The sequence below is a fragment of the Denticeps clupeoides genome, chromosome 4, assembly GCF_900700375.1.
Source record: "Denticeps clupeoides chromosome 4, fDenClu1.1, whole genome shotgun sequence".
NCBI classification, from domain to species: domain Eukaryota; kingdom Metazoa; phylum Chordata; class Actinopteri; order Clupeiformes; family Denticipitidae; genus Denticeps; species Denticeps clupeoides.
This window is the reverse complement of record NC_041710.1, coordinates 32,260,657-32,277,018: the sequence shown is the minus strand read 5'-3', so window position 1 is coordinate 32,277,018 and position 16,362 is coordinate 32,260,657. Positions and strand designations below refer to the sequence as shown.

The window sequence follows — 16,362 nt, the reverse complement described above, 5'->3', positions numbered from 1 at the left end:
ATATGTTTAGAGTTGTCAGAAAGAAGTAAAAGAAGCACATGGCACACAACAGAGAAATCCTCATGCTGTCTTTTCTCAGCTCTCCTCATAAAGCAACATGTTGACAGTGCTATGGGAATGCAGAAGACCAAAGGAGGCCGAAACTCACCGTGGCTAATTCATCAAACTTCCCAAACAGTTCATTTAGCAGCTTCACCAGCTCCTGAGCCGTGCACTGAGATGCCAGACTGGTGAAGCCAACAATGTCTGCAAACAGGATACTGCAAAGAGGCACACACAAAGGGAAAGACAATTAGAACAGTCAATAGTCAGAGGCAGGCATTCAACGAATAAAATGCAGGCGCCCTAGCTGTGAAATGGTAGCCACTAATCTGTTACATGTTTCATTGTTGATTCGGCCGGCCTTCAAAAAAGAAACGATTCTATGCAACATCAGTACCTGTGCAATATCACACACTGTGGGATCAAGTCAGAAGGGGCACAGAAAACTATTCTTAGGGTATAGAACAAAGAATTAATCACTGAAGTCAAATATATACACGGTAAGAAAATTTGTACAGTAAATTAAAATGCATACACAATATTGAACAGACATATTACAGATACAGATACAGATACATGCGGCCAGTGACAGGAATAACTAGTGAATGAATACTCCGGACAGACAGAAGCTGTATAGCACAAATATACTGCCCTCCATTGTAATTGCTAACTCTTGAAAAAAAAAATTGTAAAATGGTCTAGAAAACATTTTTAGACCAAAAAACATGAAAGTCAATTGTTGACACCCATCAAAAGTTACTGAAACAAAGAAAAAAAATGATATCATTGACTTTCAATGTCATTCAATCATATAAATTACAATGACTTTCTGATTATTACAAATAGACCAAATACTGCATGGATTTATGTCATCATGGATTCCATAAAATAGGACATCAAAAACCCACATGGCCACAAAATCAAGATTCTGTCATGGCCATCTCAATGCCCTGACCTGTTCAGGGTTCAGTTTGTCCAGCCATTCGGGAAATGGGAAACATGGACTCATATTCTAAACCAATCAAAAACCGGAGCCCACCTCCGATTGGCCGTGGTCCAGATATTCCTGTAGGTTTGAAAGTGTGCTGCAGTCAGACAGAGAGGTGAGTAGCCTGAGTGGATCTAGCCACAGATTACAGCTTTTTTCCAGCCGTAAAAATTAGGCCCGAGCCTGACCACGACATTATTGTGGCAGTGGCATGTTTTATTTTTTTTGATGTAATTTTTCATGGTCAAAGTTATTTCCACACCTCAGACTTTCCTGGCCAGTGCAACCAGAAATTTAATTGCCAGAGGCTAGCGCCCGTTTAACCGCCTCAGCATCCATTTATTGCGCAAGCCAGAGCAATGAAAAACGCTGAAAAAGCATAATGCTTCTATAAAAACATTACATGCAGCAATAAATTTACTGGTCAAGTCTCCCCTCAACCTGTTGCCTTTTCAGCAACCGGCAGCAGCAAACAGATCATAAAGCCCTTAAAACCCTCACTCTTTCCATTTATTTTTATTTTTTTCATTTACTTTACCTTGTTTTAATTTCAGCTCACTGAAGCACTTTAAGCAAAAACACAAGTCAATATTGCCTGTATGCACAGTGATTTAAAAAGAAAAAGAAAAAAGTGAACCTAGTAAACGGTCAAAGTGAACGGTCGAAAATTTGGCGCACCTACCTTTTGTGCTGGTGCACCTAAGAAAAAAAGTTTGCTGTACCAATGCAACCAGAGCAAAAAGTTAGCCTAGAGCCCTGCATATTAGCAACAATGGTGTGTCTGTCTGCGTGCATGTGTGCTAATCTAGCAAGGTTCAGTGTTCAGGGTTGGTTGCGTTTCCTCTGACACTCTTAGTTTGCACCATGTCTGGTGGAATTTTTCCAGTGTTAGAAGCTGGGTGGCACAGTGATCGGTGCAACCAAAGTAGAACAATGTCATGCAGTATGTGCACATTCAACCAAACAGATTATGTATTTCATTTTGCAAATGAATTACCACCATCTTCCAGTAAGCTAAGACTAGAACGAGCATATATGTATACCGTACTTCCAATTTGGAACCAACTCTCCCAATAGTATTTATGGTACTCCAAAACATTGTACAAGGCATTGTAAGTAACATACCAGTTGACACGCTAAATTATATACATCATATCAGCAATGTCTTGTTCTAAATGACCTATGGTCTACATGACCAGACTATAGAGTTGTGATTGTGCTGCAGGTATATATTGCATTGTGTAATGACAAGTGAGGCTTTTTCCAGATGTCTCAATGGCAGGTTTATTCATGTGATTCCAGTATTGTTCTTCGTGTTACCATCAATGTTAAAAGGCAAGCGGGCCATCTCATACACACACACACACACATACAGTCACATGCTGTAGTGAGCGGGACAGCTAAATCACTTTGCTCTACACTTTTGTTTCACCTCATCTCTCAACTTCCATCACCGCTGACAGTCTTCTGTTAGTGCCTAACTTGGCACTGTGCACAAAAGCACCTATTTGAGGAAGGTATGTATGACGCTCAAGTAAATGTCACCCCAGTTAATTATGCTTCAGTTAATTTTACGAAGGTGTGACTGGTCTGATGCCATTTAGGGTGGGGGGGAGCATTCAGGAACAGAAACTCGTGTGCTGAAACTTGAGTTCCAAACTTCCTATGATGTTAAACTCAGCACAAAACTTTGTGCCAGGAGCTCTGTGGTTTCCATATCCAAGCATGTCTGACATAACCAAGCAAAACTGCAAGTGCCAGATGGAGTGGTGTAAAGCACTTGAAACGTGTTGTGTGGAGCGATGAATCATGTTTATCTGTCTGGGTTTGGCAGACGCCAGGAGAACATCACCTGCCTGACCACTCTGTGCTAACTGGGAATTTGCTGCAGGAGGAAAAAAGCTACTGTGTTGTTTTTAGGGGCTGGGTAGGTGAAGGGAATTCTTAATGCTTCAGCAGACTAGAACAATTTTATGCTTGTAGTAGCAAGACACAAGGTAAAAGACCTGGGGTCTCATTTAGTAAAAGTGTATTCACGATCAAAATGACATACGAAAATGTCAGATTTATGAAAACGTGCGCGCAATATACGCAATATAAATGGGATTGTTCACACATAGATTTATACATATAATTTTTTTCAAAATTAAATAGATGTGCTTGTGGGTGACATGGAAAATCCGGGAAAAAAAACGGTACGGGGCAACAAATGAAAAGAAACAAAAAAGTTGGGCCTGACCCGAACCAAACGACCAAGCTGCTCTTCGGCCAGACACGAGGAATTAATGCATGCAAAAAACATCGCCGCAATTTACAAGCAGCGAATCACTATAGCCCGTAAGTTCATTAACTGTGCAAGCTCAAACTGAAGCCATTTATAGAAGGCACATGTTTACTTAAATAATTCCATTTTCATTTCAACAGTGGTGGCACATAGTTTAAAAGTAGAGATTAAGTTAAGATTTACATCTTTTACTTATATATTGACGATTATATATGTGACTGAAATACTAAATATACAGTGTATTACCCCCAAATGTTCATACGCATGGGTCAGAGTTTGCATAAATATGTGCACATTTTGCCATCAAGGTTTTTTAGATAGATTGCAACATGTACGTAGGAAGAGGCGTACTCATCTTTAAGGGCCCTTTTTGTGCATACGCAATGGTTATAAATGAGACCCCTGGTTAGGTGAATTTGGAGTAAACAGGACCCTAAGAGCCCAACAAACTTCTATGGGATGAACCATAAGCATAAGACATTGGTTGTATTCAAAGTGGCAATACAATCTGCAAGGTGTTATTCAGAACAGAAAGTACATTTTGATGTTCTGTTCTAGTTTCAAACCCTCCCGTGTCATTTTAACTTGTGAAAGTTAGGCACGCTCAAAGTGGGTCACCTATTTTACATGCATGCAGCCAAAACAGACAGATGATCAAAGATGTAGATGTGGTTATATGGACATCATACCTTACATAACAGACAACATGTTCAATGTCTAGGCCATTTGTCAGAAATTCTGTATATTCATTTGCTAGTTAATTCCTTTACAGTTTTGACCCCCATTGAGCTGCAGTTTTGGAGATGCTGTGACCCAGTCGTCACATATGGGCCGTGTCAAACTCACTCAAATCCTTTCGCTTTTTCTGGTTTAATTTCATCAGCTTGAAAAACTAAATGTTCTTCAGGCTCTCGGGTCCACTGTCACACGATGAGGTTCCCCTCATCTGTCAGTGGAGCTAATGTAATGGCTGGTCAGCATTATGTATCCTTCACCATGTTGTGTTGGGCCAGGCCACTACAAGCCACGTCAATGTGCTGACCGCACAACACTTACATTTCATAATCAGCTTAGATCGTGAGCAGCAGCATAAAACGCTACACAGCACTACAGAGGAAGTGGACAGGAGTAATCCGCTCTTAGTCTCCCTTTCAAGAAGGTCAAGCAAACCTCAAGTGCAACAGTGAAGGGTAGCAGTGAGGTGAATAGTCTGGAGTAAACGCTTGACTCTGTGGTGTGCATCAAAACGCAGCCCAGAACGGCCCGGACCATCTCTCCTGCATTAACTCCTGTTGCCCATACAGGCCGAATTCCGGTAAAGTTTGTTAAATTAAAATTAAATGAGCGCTAAAATTACAAGAGCCAATATTTGAAGCACAACAGAACAAAGAAAGGATAACAAAATGTTTACATTTTATTAAAAATGGGCTCATTTCAAACGTAATGGTTGCTATAGGTCAGACGGGCATGATTACCCTGGTGCAGCATCTCCTCTTCGCTTCAAAACTGTTTGTAGATGTCTAGACAGGAACTTAACCAAAGATGGCAAGAGCGGACTCAAGATATATTGCTAAAGATATGGTTCCAGCACGAGCGGTCGAGATGGACGTATTAAAAGATATTTTGAACGTATCGTCCCAAAATACATTTGGCCAGGCTGAAAGTAGTTTTTGAAAGACAGCTCTGTCAGAACTCTATGACTTATCTTGCCAAACTCAGCATTGTCAGATGTCAGTTGTAATGAGGCACTGAGAAGCACTCAGTCACACTCTCCTACAACACGTATTTACAAGACCTGTTTTACAAAAAATCTGGTGTGCTGCTTTTTAAGTATTATTTATTGACAGTACATATCCATTCATAGAGCAAACAGGCAAAATCTTGAACATTTCTTGCTGTTTCAGCTATTAGTTGCGCTCGTCGGGACCTAGCATTCTAGTGCACAAATAAATGCTCAGATGATGTAATATCCGCAACAGTAATTCTGAAAATAGTCTTCTTTGGAGGGACTGGTGCTCCGGAATGTTCACCGGAAGATTAAGGATGGGAGCTACCACAACGTTCCCAGTGTGCCCCAGAGGAGGGAGGAGCCGGGTTTCAGGTACCTGGGTATTAACATTATGGACTTGTCACAGTTCTGTCACATCCGCCTGCTAGGGAAGAAGCATCTTTACCACCTCAGATACCTCAGAGACTCTGAACTGCAACTAAAGGTGCTAAAGGAACGTTTACACCTGCATCCTGACAGGAAGCATCACAGCCTGGGACGGGAACAGCTGAGCGAGAATGAACGAGATGGACCACACCCGTTACATTCCAGTACCATTTATAAAGTGATGCATTATATATTTTAATTCTACTGTCTGCAAACAGCTGTCCAAAATGTAAATAAATACAGAATACAATGGCTGCAAATCTCATAAGCCCATATTTGATTCACAATTCCAAGTTAGCTAATATTTTTCAGAAAATAGATAAATGTTTTGATGTTTTCCAAGCTCTACTTAGAGTAAATTATGAGTTTATGAGATTTCCTAATCATTGCATTCTTATTTTGGGGTTTATGTGTGTTAAACTGTGTTAGCATACCTTACCGGCCCTATTTTTATGTGTATGAAAATACTTTCAACTCCACAGTACTTCTAGTTTGTCTTCTTGAGTCTCCTTTGGTGCAATGACAAATGCCACTTGTCACTGGTCACAACAGACGTTCACCCTTTTGTACTACAACAAATTCTGCAGTGCTTGTGTACAGCGGCTTCTGTAAGCAACAGTTCCACATTCCGGCATGAACTAATATCAGTTTGTAGGGCCGAATATCTCCACGTTCTGTGTTGACATGTCATGTCTGGCAATACCACTGTGCACTAAAAGAGGTGGCAGTGAGTTACTAACACATCACTGCCCTCTGTTCCACCATTGCTGCCCCAATATCATATTAAAATCTCCTGTCAGTGAATGGATAAGAACTTGTCCTCTACACCTTCCGCCACCGGAGAGAAACCCAGGAAGAACTGAACAGACTAGGCCTACACCCCACCCTCTGTGACTGGCAGACCTCAGGACCTCAAAACGAACACTGGTATCCCACAGGGTTGTGTCCCCATTCACCCACGACTGTGTCCCCTTCCACAAAGACAACATCATCCTGGAGTTGTGATAGGTCGCAGCCTAAGTTGTGCCAAGTTGTGGCCGGTCCAACCCCATCCTCAACACGGAAGAGATGATAGTAGACTCGGTCACTGGGAACGTGAAGTGGAGAGGGTGAACAACTTTAAGTACATGAGCTGGACAACAGCGGCTGTACTTCTTGAGGAGCCTGAAGAAGCTTGGTGTGTAAAACAAGGTCCAGAAACTTCTACAGCTGCATTGTGGAGAGCACAAAGACCAGCTGTGTCACCAAGTGGTACGGCAACAGTACTGCTACAACTGCAAACACCCGCAGGGAGTGGTAAAGACTGCGGAGAAGATCATCAGGTCTCCATCACCCTCTTTGAGCACAAAGGAGAGCTACAGAAGTGTGAAATCTAGAATCAACAACACATTTACATTTACATTTACAGCATTTATCAGATGCCCTTCAGTAACTAACAATCAGTAGTTACAGGGACAGTCCCCCTGGAGCAACTCAGGGTTAAGTGTCTTGCTCAGGGACACAATGGTTCATAGGCGAGTGTGTTACCCACTAGGCTACTACCACCCCACAACACCTCCTTCCCCCAACTCAACAACACCTCCTTCCCCACTGCATCAGACTCCTTCATATTTAAATGTTGGAATTTCATTGCGCAGAGGAATGGGATTCATGTGGGGGAGCAATTTCTCTGCATTCTCTTGTTTAAATCATGACACCTTTTAAGAGACATGTCTGTAAGAGCAGCTTCTTTTGGAAGTCAGAGAGGTCATGGAACCCTGGTGCTGAGCTGGGCCTAAGTCCAAATTTAACCCTCACTGTCAGCATGACGCAAGAGGAGTTTAGTCTCCATTGCAGTTAATCCCTTCTTGCATCTTAATCCCAAAGCCAAGCAAAGCCTCCTGTTCAGCACTCAGCAACCTTCTGACAACAGAATGCATTAAAGGAGACAAAACAAGCCAGGAGCAATCAAAAGAAAGAAAGTCTCAGAAGCATGAAAACAGTGGGCCTAACATACGGTGGTATCCAAACCCACAAATAAACTGGATATTTTAGGGTTTTTTCTACAGATCTCAAATTTTGCTGGGATAACATGGATGATCATGGTTTCAACAAACCCACGCATGCAGCCATTACAGCAAAAGAGAGTCATCCCAATTATAAATTGTCTTCAACACATCACTAATTGTTCTGATGCTTAAATTTGTAAAATTTTAGCACAGGCAGAACAATGGAAAGCAAAAAGGAACCGATAGAACAAACCTGATTTCGGTTTAACTGAGGAAACGGAGTCAGCAGCAATGCTGAATGATAAATGCCATAGTTGGCTCACCACCATCAGACACTGATCTACTGTGCCTTTAACATCTCCAGAACCTCAAAATACATGGCTCCTTCTTTTCCCATAAACCCAATTTTCACAGGCTAATTCCTTCTTTATTGAATCGCAGAGGTCATTACAGACCCTGAGTTCTTCCTCATCCACATAGTCAATCTGTGAATGGGCGTGGTTATGTACTGCAGCACACCGATGCAGACATGAGATTAAAACACAGCCTCCCGAGGCTGCGGAAGAGGGTTACTATGTCAACGGCCAGTGTAGAGAGTGTAGACACTCTGGGTACGTGTATGATCCGACAAACGTAACGCGAGTGAGTGCGTGACATAAGATATAATCCTGAATGTCATTTTAGGTGAGAGACAGCCGGCAGCGAGACACACAAGTTTAGGGGCGAGGTCTCGGGGTGCGAATCAACAGGAGAGCATGTCAAACTATACCGCCAAGCATGCACACACATTTGTATGGTTAAAAACCGGGGCAGCATGGTGGCTACACAATTGTATGAGTTTTGCATTTGCATTTGTCTCCTTTGACAAGCTAACTTGCTGATTCAAGCCCACATCAAGATCCCTGGACAACTCCGATCACCACTGCAGTCCCCACATGCAACCTTGGGGTAAAACTATGGCCTATAGTTCCCCAACATATTGTTCAGGTGGCCTGTTCAGCATCAGAAGAATTTGTCCTTTTCTGTCCACACAGTCCACTCAGGCATTTGTTCAGCCCCTTGTCATTTCAGAATTAGACCAGTGTGGATTTTTTGTATTTTCCTCTTTATGGTAGACTTAGGTACTGATACACCTACTTCCTGGAGAGTGTTCTTCACTTGAGTGGATGTTGTGTAGGGGTCTTTCTTCACCATGGAAAGGATTTTGCGATCATCCACCACTGTTGTCTTCAGTGTACGTCCAGGCCTTTTTGAGTTCCCAAGCTCACCAGTGCACTCTTTTTTTCTCAGAATGTACCAAAACCGTTGATTTGGTCACTCCTAACTTTGCTGCTATCTCTCTGGTGGATTCTTTCTTTTTTTCAGCCTCAGGATGGTTTGTTTCACTTACTTTGCAACAGCTATGAACACACAAGCCTTAAAGAGCTGCAATTCCTAAGATGTGAACACTCTCAAATTACAGCAGAGAGCCTGAACTTTAAGCCCATATTGATTAAAGAATTTTATCCTGAATATGTTTTAATAAACAGCTAAAATAACAAAAATAACACTATGTCAGTGTCCAAATATTTTTGGGCCTAACTGTACGTAGTGAGTGGAATGCCCTCCATGCCATGTAGGCACTGCCAGACACAGAAACTGGTGAAAATGGTGTAATGAACATGTAATATGGCCGTAGCTTCATTTCATTTTGGATTCTTGTGGCAACTGGGTTGGATGAGTGCTTAGAAAATTAGACATGAGAAAAAGAATGATCTGGTAATCTAAAAAAAATAAATGTCAGATGTGGCAGGTGTTCAGTCGGCCATCTGTGTCGGTCTGTAGGTTGTCCTGCAGTGTGTAGAAATTATTTCTCATGGATACTGGCCATCTATCTGATGAATGAAGGTAATGAAACGCTGGGTATCTATTCTACAACAGCCTCTACATCAGATAGTTCACAACTTCTGACAAAGGTTCTAATGAATTGACCGCTGCAGTTAAGTGGCAGCCAACTTGTGTTTGTGGATGTCTGTGAGAAATGCAGGGGTGGATTATATCACCATAAGGGATGAGTCATAAAGCCAGTGTCAGAGATGTGCAGCTGGTGACACACGCTCGTGGACTCCTACCTGACATTGTCATGCCGCTGAATGTAGATTTTGTGAAAAATTCTCTCTGGGGGCTTCAGGAAGTCTTCTTTCATCTCCATTGCAACATTCCTGGGCAGCAGGCTCATCAAGAGACGTTCCTGTGTGTGGTGTTTGTGTGTGTGGTGTGTGTCGAAAGAGATAAAAACAAAGAGACCAAAAGACAAATGAGAACAAGGATAAGAGGATAAGAGACATGGACACACAGATCTTGGAGGGAAGAACAGGACAAACAGGCCAAGCATAAAAACAGTTTGGACTATCTGTAGACTATTCAATATACAGTGCGTGTGTGTGTGTGTGTGTGTGTGTGTGTGTGTGTGTGTGAGTGTGTGAGATCAGTGTAGGTCTGCAAGCAAAAATAAATCATATAAACAATACATTCTAATACATTTTATTTATTATAATAAATCTAATAGATTTGTGTTTCAGATGTGTGTTTCATTTGAGGCAGAAAGGGCATGTACATTAATGTGTGTGTGTGTGTGTGTGTGTGTGTGTGTGTGTGTGTGTGTGTGTGTGTGTGTGTGTGTGTGTGAGCAATCACCCATGATTGAGAATTTGGACAAAACTTGTCAAAAACTTGAAATAATGACTTCTCAACACTATAAATCAACATGCGAACACAGACATGTAACATTCAAACATTTAGGGTAATATAGAATTGTCCTCAGTCTTGAAAAGAAACACCAAAATGGGTCAAGACTCCAGATATTTAACTGTTGATGGAAACTCTGCATCCATGTAGAGAGGAACTTTATCAGCAACTATTCGTCTTGAGTTCGTTTTAGTACAGCTGATTAAAGAAGCAATAAAACTGGCCAAATTTACACTAGTACAGTGTACAGCGCATCAGCAGATGTGGGTTCAACTACATCTTTATTTTTCTTTATTATTCTACAGTCCAGAAAATACCTTTGTCCCAGATAACTGTGTGTGTGTGTGTGTGTGTGTGTGTGTGTGTGTGTGTGTGTGTGTGTGTGTGCAGGTACCTGTTTCTCGTTTTCATCCTCCATCCTAAGTCTCTCCTCAATGCAGTTCCGCGCCTGCAGGAAGGCCTTTCTCTGCGCTCGCTCTGTCAGGATTCGCACAAACATCCCCGACAAGTTCACACTTGTAAACAGCACCGTGTTGGCCACCAGCTGTTCACACACACACACACACACACACACACACATGTAGAGAAAAACACACACTCCTCAGTTAATCCTCATACCCTCTAGACGCTTCTCACTTATCCACACCTCAAATGTTACAGGTCTAGTGAGAATAAATACAGTAACAGAAAGTACAATGTACAGATGATTTCCTGAAGATGAAACTCTCTCTGTCCATGTGTGTATGTCTGATTTTTCACACCTCCTACTCAGCTCGGTTATTTAACTGCGAGGTGGTGTTGGAATTGCAGGCTAAAGGAACATTCTTTACACTTTTATCTCATGTCGATTTTTTTGTGCATTCACATTACAGGCTGCATCGGACTGTCTTCCACATTTTCCACCTACATAAATACATACATATAAATATATCTAGACACACACACACACATGCATATGCATATATATGTGTGTGTGTGTGTGTGTGTATATATATATAGATATAGATATATATATATATACACACACACAGTTTTCTTCATTTTCATGACCATGTACATTGGTAGATTCTCACTGAAGGCATCAAAACTATGAATGAACACGTGGAGTTATGTACTTAACGAAAAAAGGTGAAATAACTGAAAACATGTTTCATATTCTAGTTTCTTCTAAATAGCCGCCCTTTGCTCTGATTACTGCTTTGCACACTCTTGGCATTCTCTCGATGAGCTTCAAGAGGTCGTCACCTGAAATGCTTTTCCAACAGTCTTGAAGGAGTTCCCAGCACTTGTTGGTCCAGCTCACCCCAAACCATCTGGATTGGGTTCAGGTCCGGTGACTGTGGAGGTCAGGTCTCCAATTTTCGTTAAGTACATAACTCCACATGTGTTCGTTCATAGTTTTGGTGCCTTCAGTGAGAATCTACCAACGTAAATGGTCATGAAAATAAAGAAAACACATTGAATAAGAAGTTGTGTCCAAATTTTTGGCCTGTACTGTACATTTATACATAAATGTATATACATACATTTTACAACCACCTACTTGAATAGTATGCTAAGATTGCAATGGCAGATTATTTTAAAATGGCTGGCCAAATATGATTCCATTAAAAACATATTTATTTCAAATGCTGATGTGACATCATGTGTACCTTTATTTCTAAAAAAAGCTCCAGAAGAACTTTTTCCAAACCAAATTCCCTTTCTTTTGTAGTAGCTTGTGATAAAAGTCCATTGAACACATTTTTAAAGTATGTAAAGTATGTCATTTTAAAAATATGTTACAGTATAAGCCTAGCTACAGAACTTCCACCTGCAGAGTTCCATTTAAATGGTAAAGTGTGTAAAACAGCCCCAATCTCCTCATTTTTTGCATTTGTGTAAAGCTTGACCCATTTCGTGGTGCATGTTTCATTTTGAAAAATAAAGCCCTACTTCTTCTTTTCAGTTTAAATTCCTGCAGCTCCCGACCCACTTTCACTGAAACAATTAGTCAGCGTTTATTCTCTAGCCAATCGTAGAAGAGTAGGGGCATATTTCAGCAGTCTGTTGATGGCAAATGAAGATTTGGCGAGTGCTGGATGAAATTGTCATTGTCATTGTGATACACAGTAAGCACAGCACATGGTGCCATGAAAGGCGCCTGGGGAGCAGAGTGTGGGGACGGCACCTTAATCAAGGGGACCTCAGTGGCACCTTGACGGTTTAGGATTTGAACCTGCAACCCTCTAGTTACGAGTCCACTTCCTTACTTATTCAATTCATGGTTTCATTTCAGTAGGTATTGTCTGACCTGTGTGAACTGACAATAAAGCTCACTTGAACTTGAATTGACCCCACAGTTCAAATACATTATTTTAATCCATGAACCCAAAAATAAACGCAGAGCAAATGAAATCCTTGCTGGACATGTCTCATGCAGTCACCGCTGGTGAATCTGTCCCATGCCTCTGGCACCATTTCAGCTCTAAATTTATTTCTAAAGTCCATCACATACTGGATTTGCGCATGTAAAACTGGACTGGGCCCTCACCCATGTCCTAATTCTGAACTTGTTTTGAGGCCTTCACTTCTGCATCAGCGGCCTTCAGCTTCAATCTCTGGGGTCTTAAACAGTCCAAAAGACTCAACAAACCAGAGCGACACGTTAGCCTGGATGCAGCAGGAGCAGTAGAGTACATCCCATACTCCGGAACACACCCCGGAGCTTCCAAAGGATCCAGAGCAGTAACAAAATCACACTTTCAAAATCCGTCAATTCAACAAGCCTTACATGACGAGGTATAAAAAGTATAAAAACTGCAATTAATTTCTCTCTCTCTCTCTGTGCAAAATATCTTGGGCACCAATACTAACCATTGAAAACAAAATCAGTTTATCTAAGCTGCAAGCAATTTTTTTTTACGTAGCAAAAAACCCTGTCAAACACTGATCTGATTTTCATAAACTGTTTACTGCAGAAGTTCCTTCTTTCCATGAAACAGTGGCATGATGTGTGGAGAGGAAGAGAATCTGAGCTGCAATACAATATTGTTCTCCATCTGTAGACTTTTTTTTCTTGTGGGACATCAGTCATGATTTACAGAGTTGGGAGAGGCCGACACCCCGTTCTTCTACCACATCTCTGCATGTCAACATGAAATTAATGCCATTTTTAAATCATTTAAATGATTTCATCAATCATTTTAATCCTTTGTATATTTAGACAGTCCCTTCTTTCACAGCTGGGAAGATGAAAACCCCTTCATCAGTTTGTATACATGTATACATGTGTCACAATCCAGACTTTTCAAGGCGCTCCGGCTCTGCGATCCGGGTTTCATGTTCAGTATTCACAATTTCCTGATTGTGTTCACCTGTTGTCATGTCTATAAGTGTATCCCCATTGTGTCTAGGCCGCGTCCAGTGGTCGTATATAATCTTGCTCTGTGTGTTGATGTGCCATGTTGAGATTAAAAGTCCCCTGTCGAGTGTGTGTGTGTCTGTGTGTGTGTGTTTGCAGGCGGAGGAAACCCAACACCACACCTCAGGTCAATGAAGAGAGAGAACGTGTTTTATCTGCTTTCTCCACAGTTATTGTTCTTGATGGAAAGCTGCTTGTGTCTGAGTGTGTTATGGTATCGATCAGAAGCTCTGTCAATGTTTTCTCATTGTCTCCGGAGAATTGCACAAAGCAGCGAACCCCATTGAAACCGCAGAAGTGAATGGGTTCTGACGCAGACCAACGCAAGAAAACGCACACGAATACACTTACTGCTTGAAGCATGCACCGGATGCCCGTTCAGAAATGAATTTTTTATGCCAGTTGCCTAATTTATGCCTAATGGACAGCTCAGGGACGTTCCTACTTGTTTAACTTGTATACAAGTTTAGTTTCCTGGCAATGCATGTTTTCTTTCACAGTGTTTGGTGACACTATCATTTCTGTTGGTAAATGGTTACACGTCATTTAAAAACAGACATTTGTAATATTTGCATATTGGTTTCACTTTGCAATATTGAGGTCTGTAGCAGTCGCAAAAGCATTTCCCTGCATTTTCGAATTTGAATTTGGTAGTATTAAGATTTAGGGGTTCTCTCCACGGTTGGCTTCTGGGCGCTGTCCCACCACAGGTGCTGAAACCTTTCACAACTCTGCCTGCCTGCCATGAACGTGGTCTCCCACTCACCGTCCTCCACAGCTTCTGAGTTCTCACCGTCACCGACGTCGCGGTCACGATTACATGGGACACGGCCACCATGCTCCCGAACAGCACGGCCAGCAGGGTCCGGACGGGCAGCAGCGCGTACACCACGAAGGTGACCAGCATCAGCTGCCACATGCCCTGCTCCGGGGCGCCGGGCGGGTCCGAGCCCGCCGCGCCGTGCGGGAACGGGCAGCAGAGGAAGGAGAAGGTGAAGGTGAAGAGCAGGGTCAGGTTGACGATCTGCTGCAGCTGGGTCACCTGCAGGTACTTGACGTTGGTGACGATGAAGAGCGAGACGAAGACGATGCAGTGCACCGGATGCGAGCCCTTGGAGATGGTGAAGCCGGGGCCGGACAGCAGCTCGGACACCGCCAGGCACGATGCCATGATGATGAGCACCGCCAGCGCCTTCAGGGTGGACGTCTGCTCCAGCTTCAGGTTGTAGTTGTGGAAGAGGGACTCCAGGTCCTTGCAGTCGAATTCGTCCTCGCAGGCGATGGCGGTCAGCGGGACGCCAGAGGGACAGTGGCTCCTCTTCCGCCGGGTTTTGACTTTCTGAAACGGAATTTCCTCCATGCCAGGGCCATTCATACAGCGAACGCCGGAACGCCGTCGCAACTTGCGCCGCGGCTGGCCGGAGAGGAGCTCGCTGTCCACAGGTTGGAATCTGTTGCTCCGTCCTTCCCGGAATCAGACGCGCGTGGTGTCGCGGCGGGGCGGTGACAGGGACGCGCTCTTCGGGCTGCGCTCCTTCCAACTGCGGCGGGAACGCGCATGCGCAGTGCGGCGCGCACCGAGCCGTCCTATCGCCGGAGAGGCCAGGACCCCTGGCAGAGACTTATAATAATAATAATAATAATAATAATATAAAGTGCAATGACAAGTGGAGATGAGAAAGATTGAGTTCAGAGAAGGATTTAATAAACAGCCAAATTATTAGACACATTCATGCTTTAGTCATTCAAGTCAAGTACAGGTCAGGGATGGACGGTGACTCTGATACATGGATTTAAAATATGTATTTAAAATACAGAATAATATTTTTATCCAAACACGTTCACAGGGCGCAATATTATTTAGTATTTATGAATATGCATAATGAATTATGAGCTGCTTATGTGAAATCATGTACAAAAGGCCATCAGTGAGGGAATATTGACTTTGTTATCTCTGGACAAACACATGATCTATTCCAGCATTACACTGAGAAGAAGGATGGAATATGATGCCGCATAAATAAAATAAACAGTTTCATCATGTATGTTCGTTCACTATCAGCAGCAGGGCCGTTTATTGCTGGAACTTGGAACTTCCTGGAGAATCTGGACAACATCTACTGATTAAACACAACCTGACATCCTCAGGTCCAGTAGAGCATTCTTTCTACTTTGCAGGGAAAATTGAAAAATAATTAATAATGAGGCAAGCATTTGTGTTCATTACATTTAATCGTTACGGCTGTTATGGTCAGAAAATGTAGACTAAATTATTTTACCACAATAGCATATATTAATAAAGTTCTCTCAACCATAGTGGTTCCTTTTTACATCTAAGTGCACTTAAAAAAAATTAACACTGGTTAAACGAATGTGTCACATCTAACATTTTAGCATTGCCATAATGTGAATTAACCAATCAAACCTGTTTATTTACATTTATACTCACATTTACATATCTGCCATTTACTCAACGTCCTTATCTAGATTTACATTTACAATCCATGGTGACAGGGACAGTCCCCCTGGAGACACTCAGGGATAAGTGTTCTCCTCAGGGACACAAGTAAGTGGGGTTTCAACCTGGGAATTCTGGCTAGTGTGTTCCCAGTGTTCACTTTTTTTAGTGTTAGACATTCACAGACATTCATCTTTAATTTAAAAATAAACTAATGGAATGGTTTGTTACTTTATTAGGGAAACCTTGCCTAGTTTTCATCATGTAGTTTCTGCACATTTCTCGGCTGCAAATCAATGATGCGTCTCTCTCGTCCC

At 42.3% G+C, this 16,362-nt stretch overlaps 1 protein-coding gene across 2 annotated transcripts in view; it reads right to left on the bottom strand.

The window, feature by feature from the left end:
* LOC114788621 (adenylate cyclase type 1-like) overlaps positions 1–15,130 on the bottom strand; it is a 37,458-nt gene extending 22,328 nt beyond the window's left edge. Inside the window, exons 1-4 of one of the 2 annotated variants that reach the window (XM_028977352.1) lie at positions 14,354–15,130; positions 10,579–10,728; positions 9,569–9,687; positions 149–260 (exon numbers count right to left, since the gene is read on the bottom strand). In XM_028977352.1, the coding sequence (XP_028833185.1) occupies positions 149–260; positions 9,569–9,687; positions 10,579–10,728; positions 14,354–14,962 (990 nt within the window). In that variant the 5' untranslated portion in view covers positions 14,963–15,130. Of the gene's footprint in view, positions 1–148; positions 261–9,568; positions 9,688–10,578; positions 10,729–11,429; positions 11,479–14,353 lie in introns of those variants that run through there. The other variant, XM_028977353.1, reaches the window with a different exon arrangement.
* Between the last annotated feature and the right edge of the window lie 1,232 nt (positions 15,131–16,362).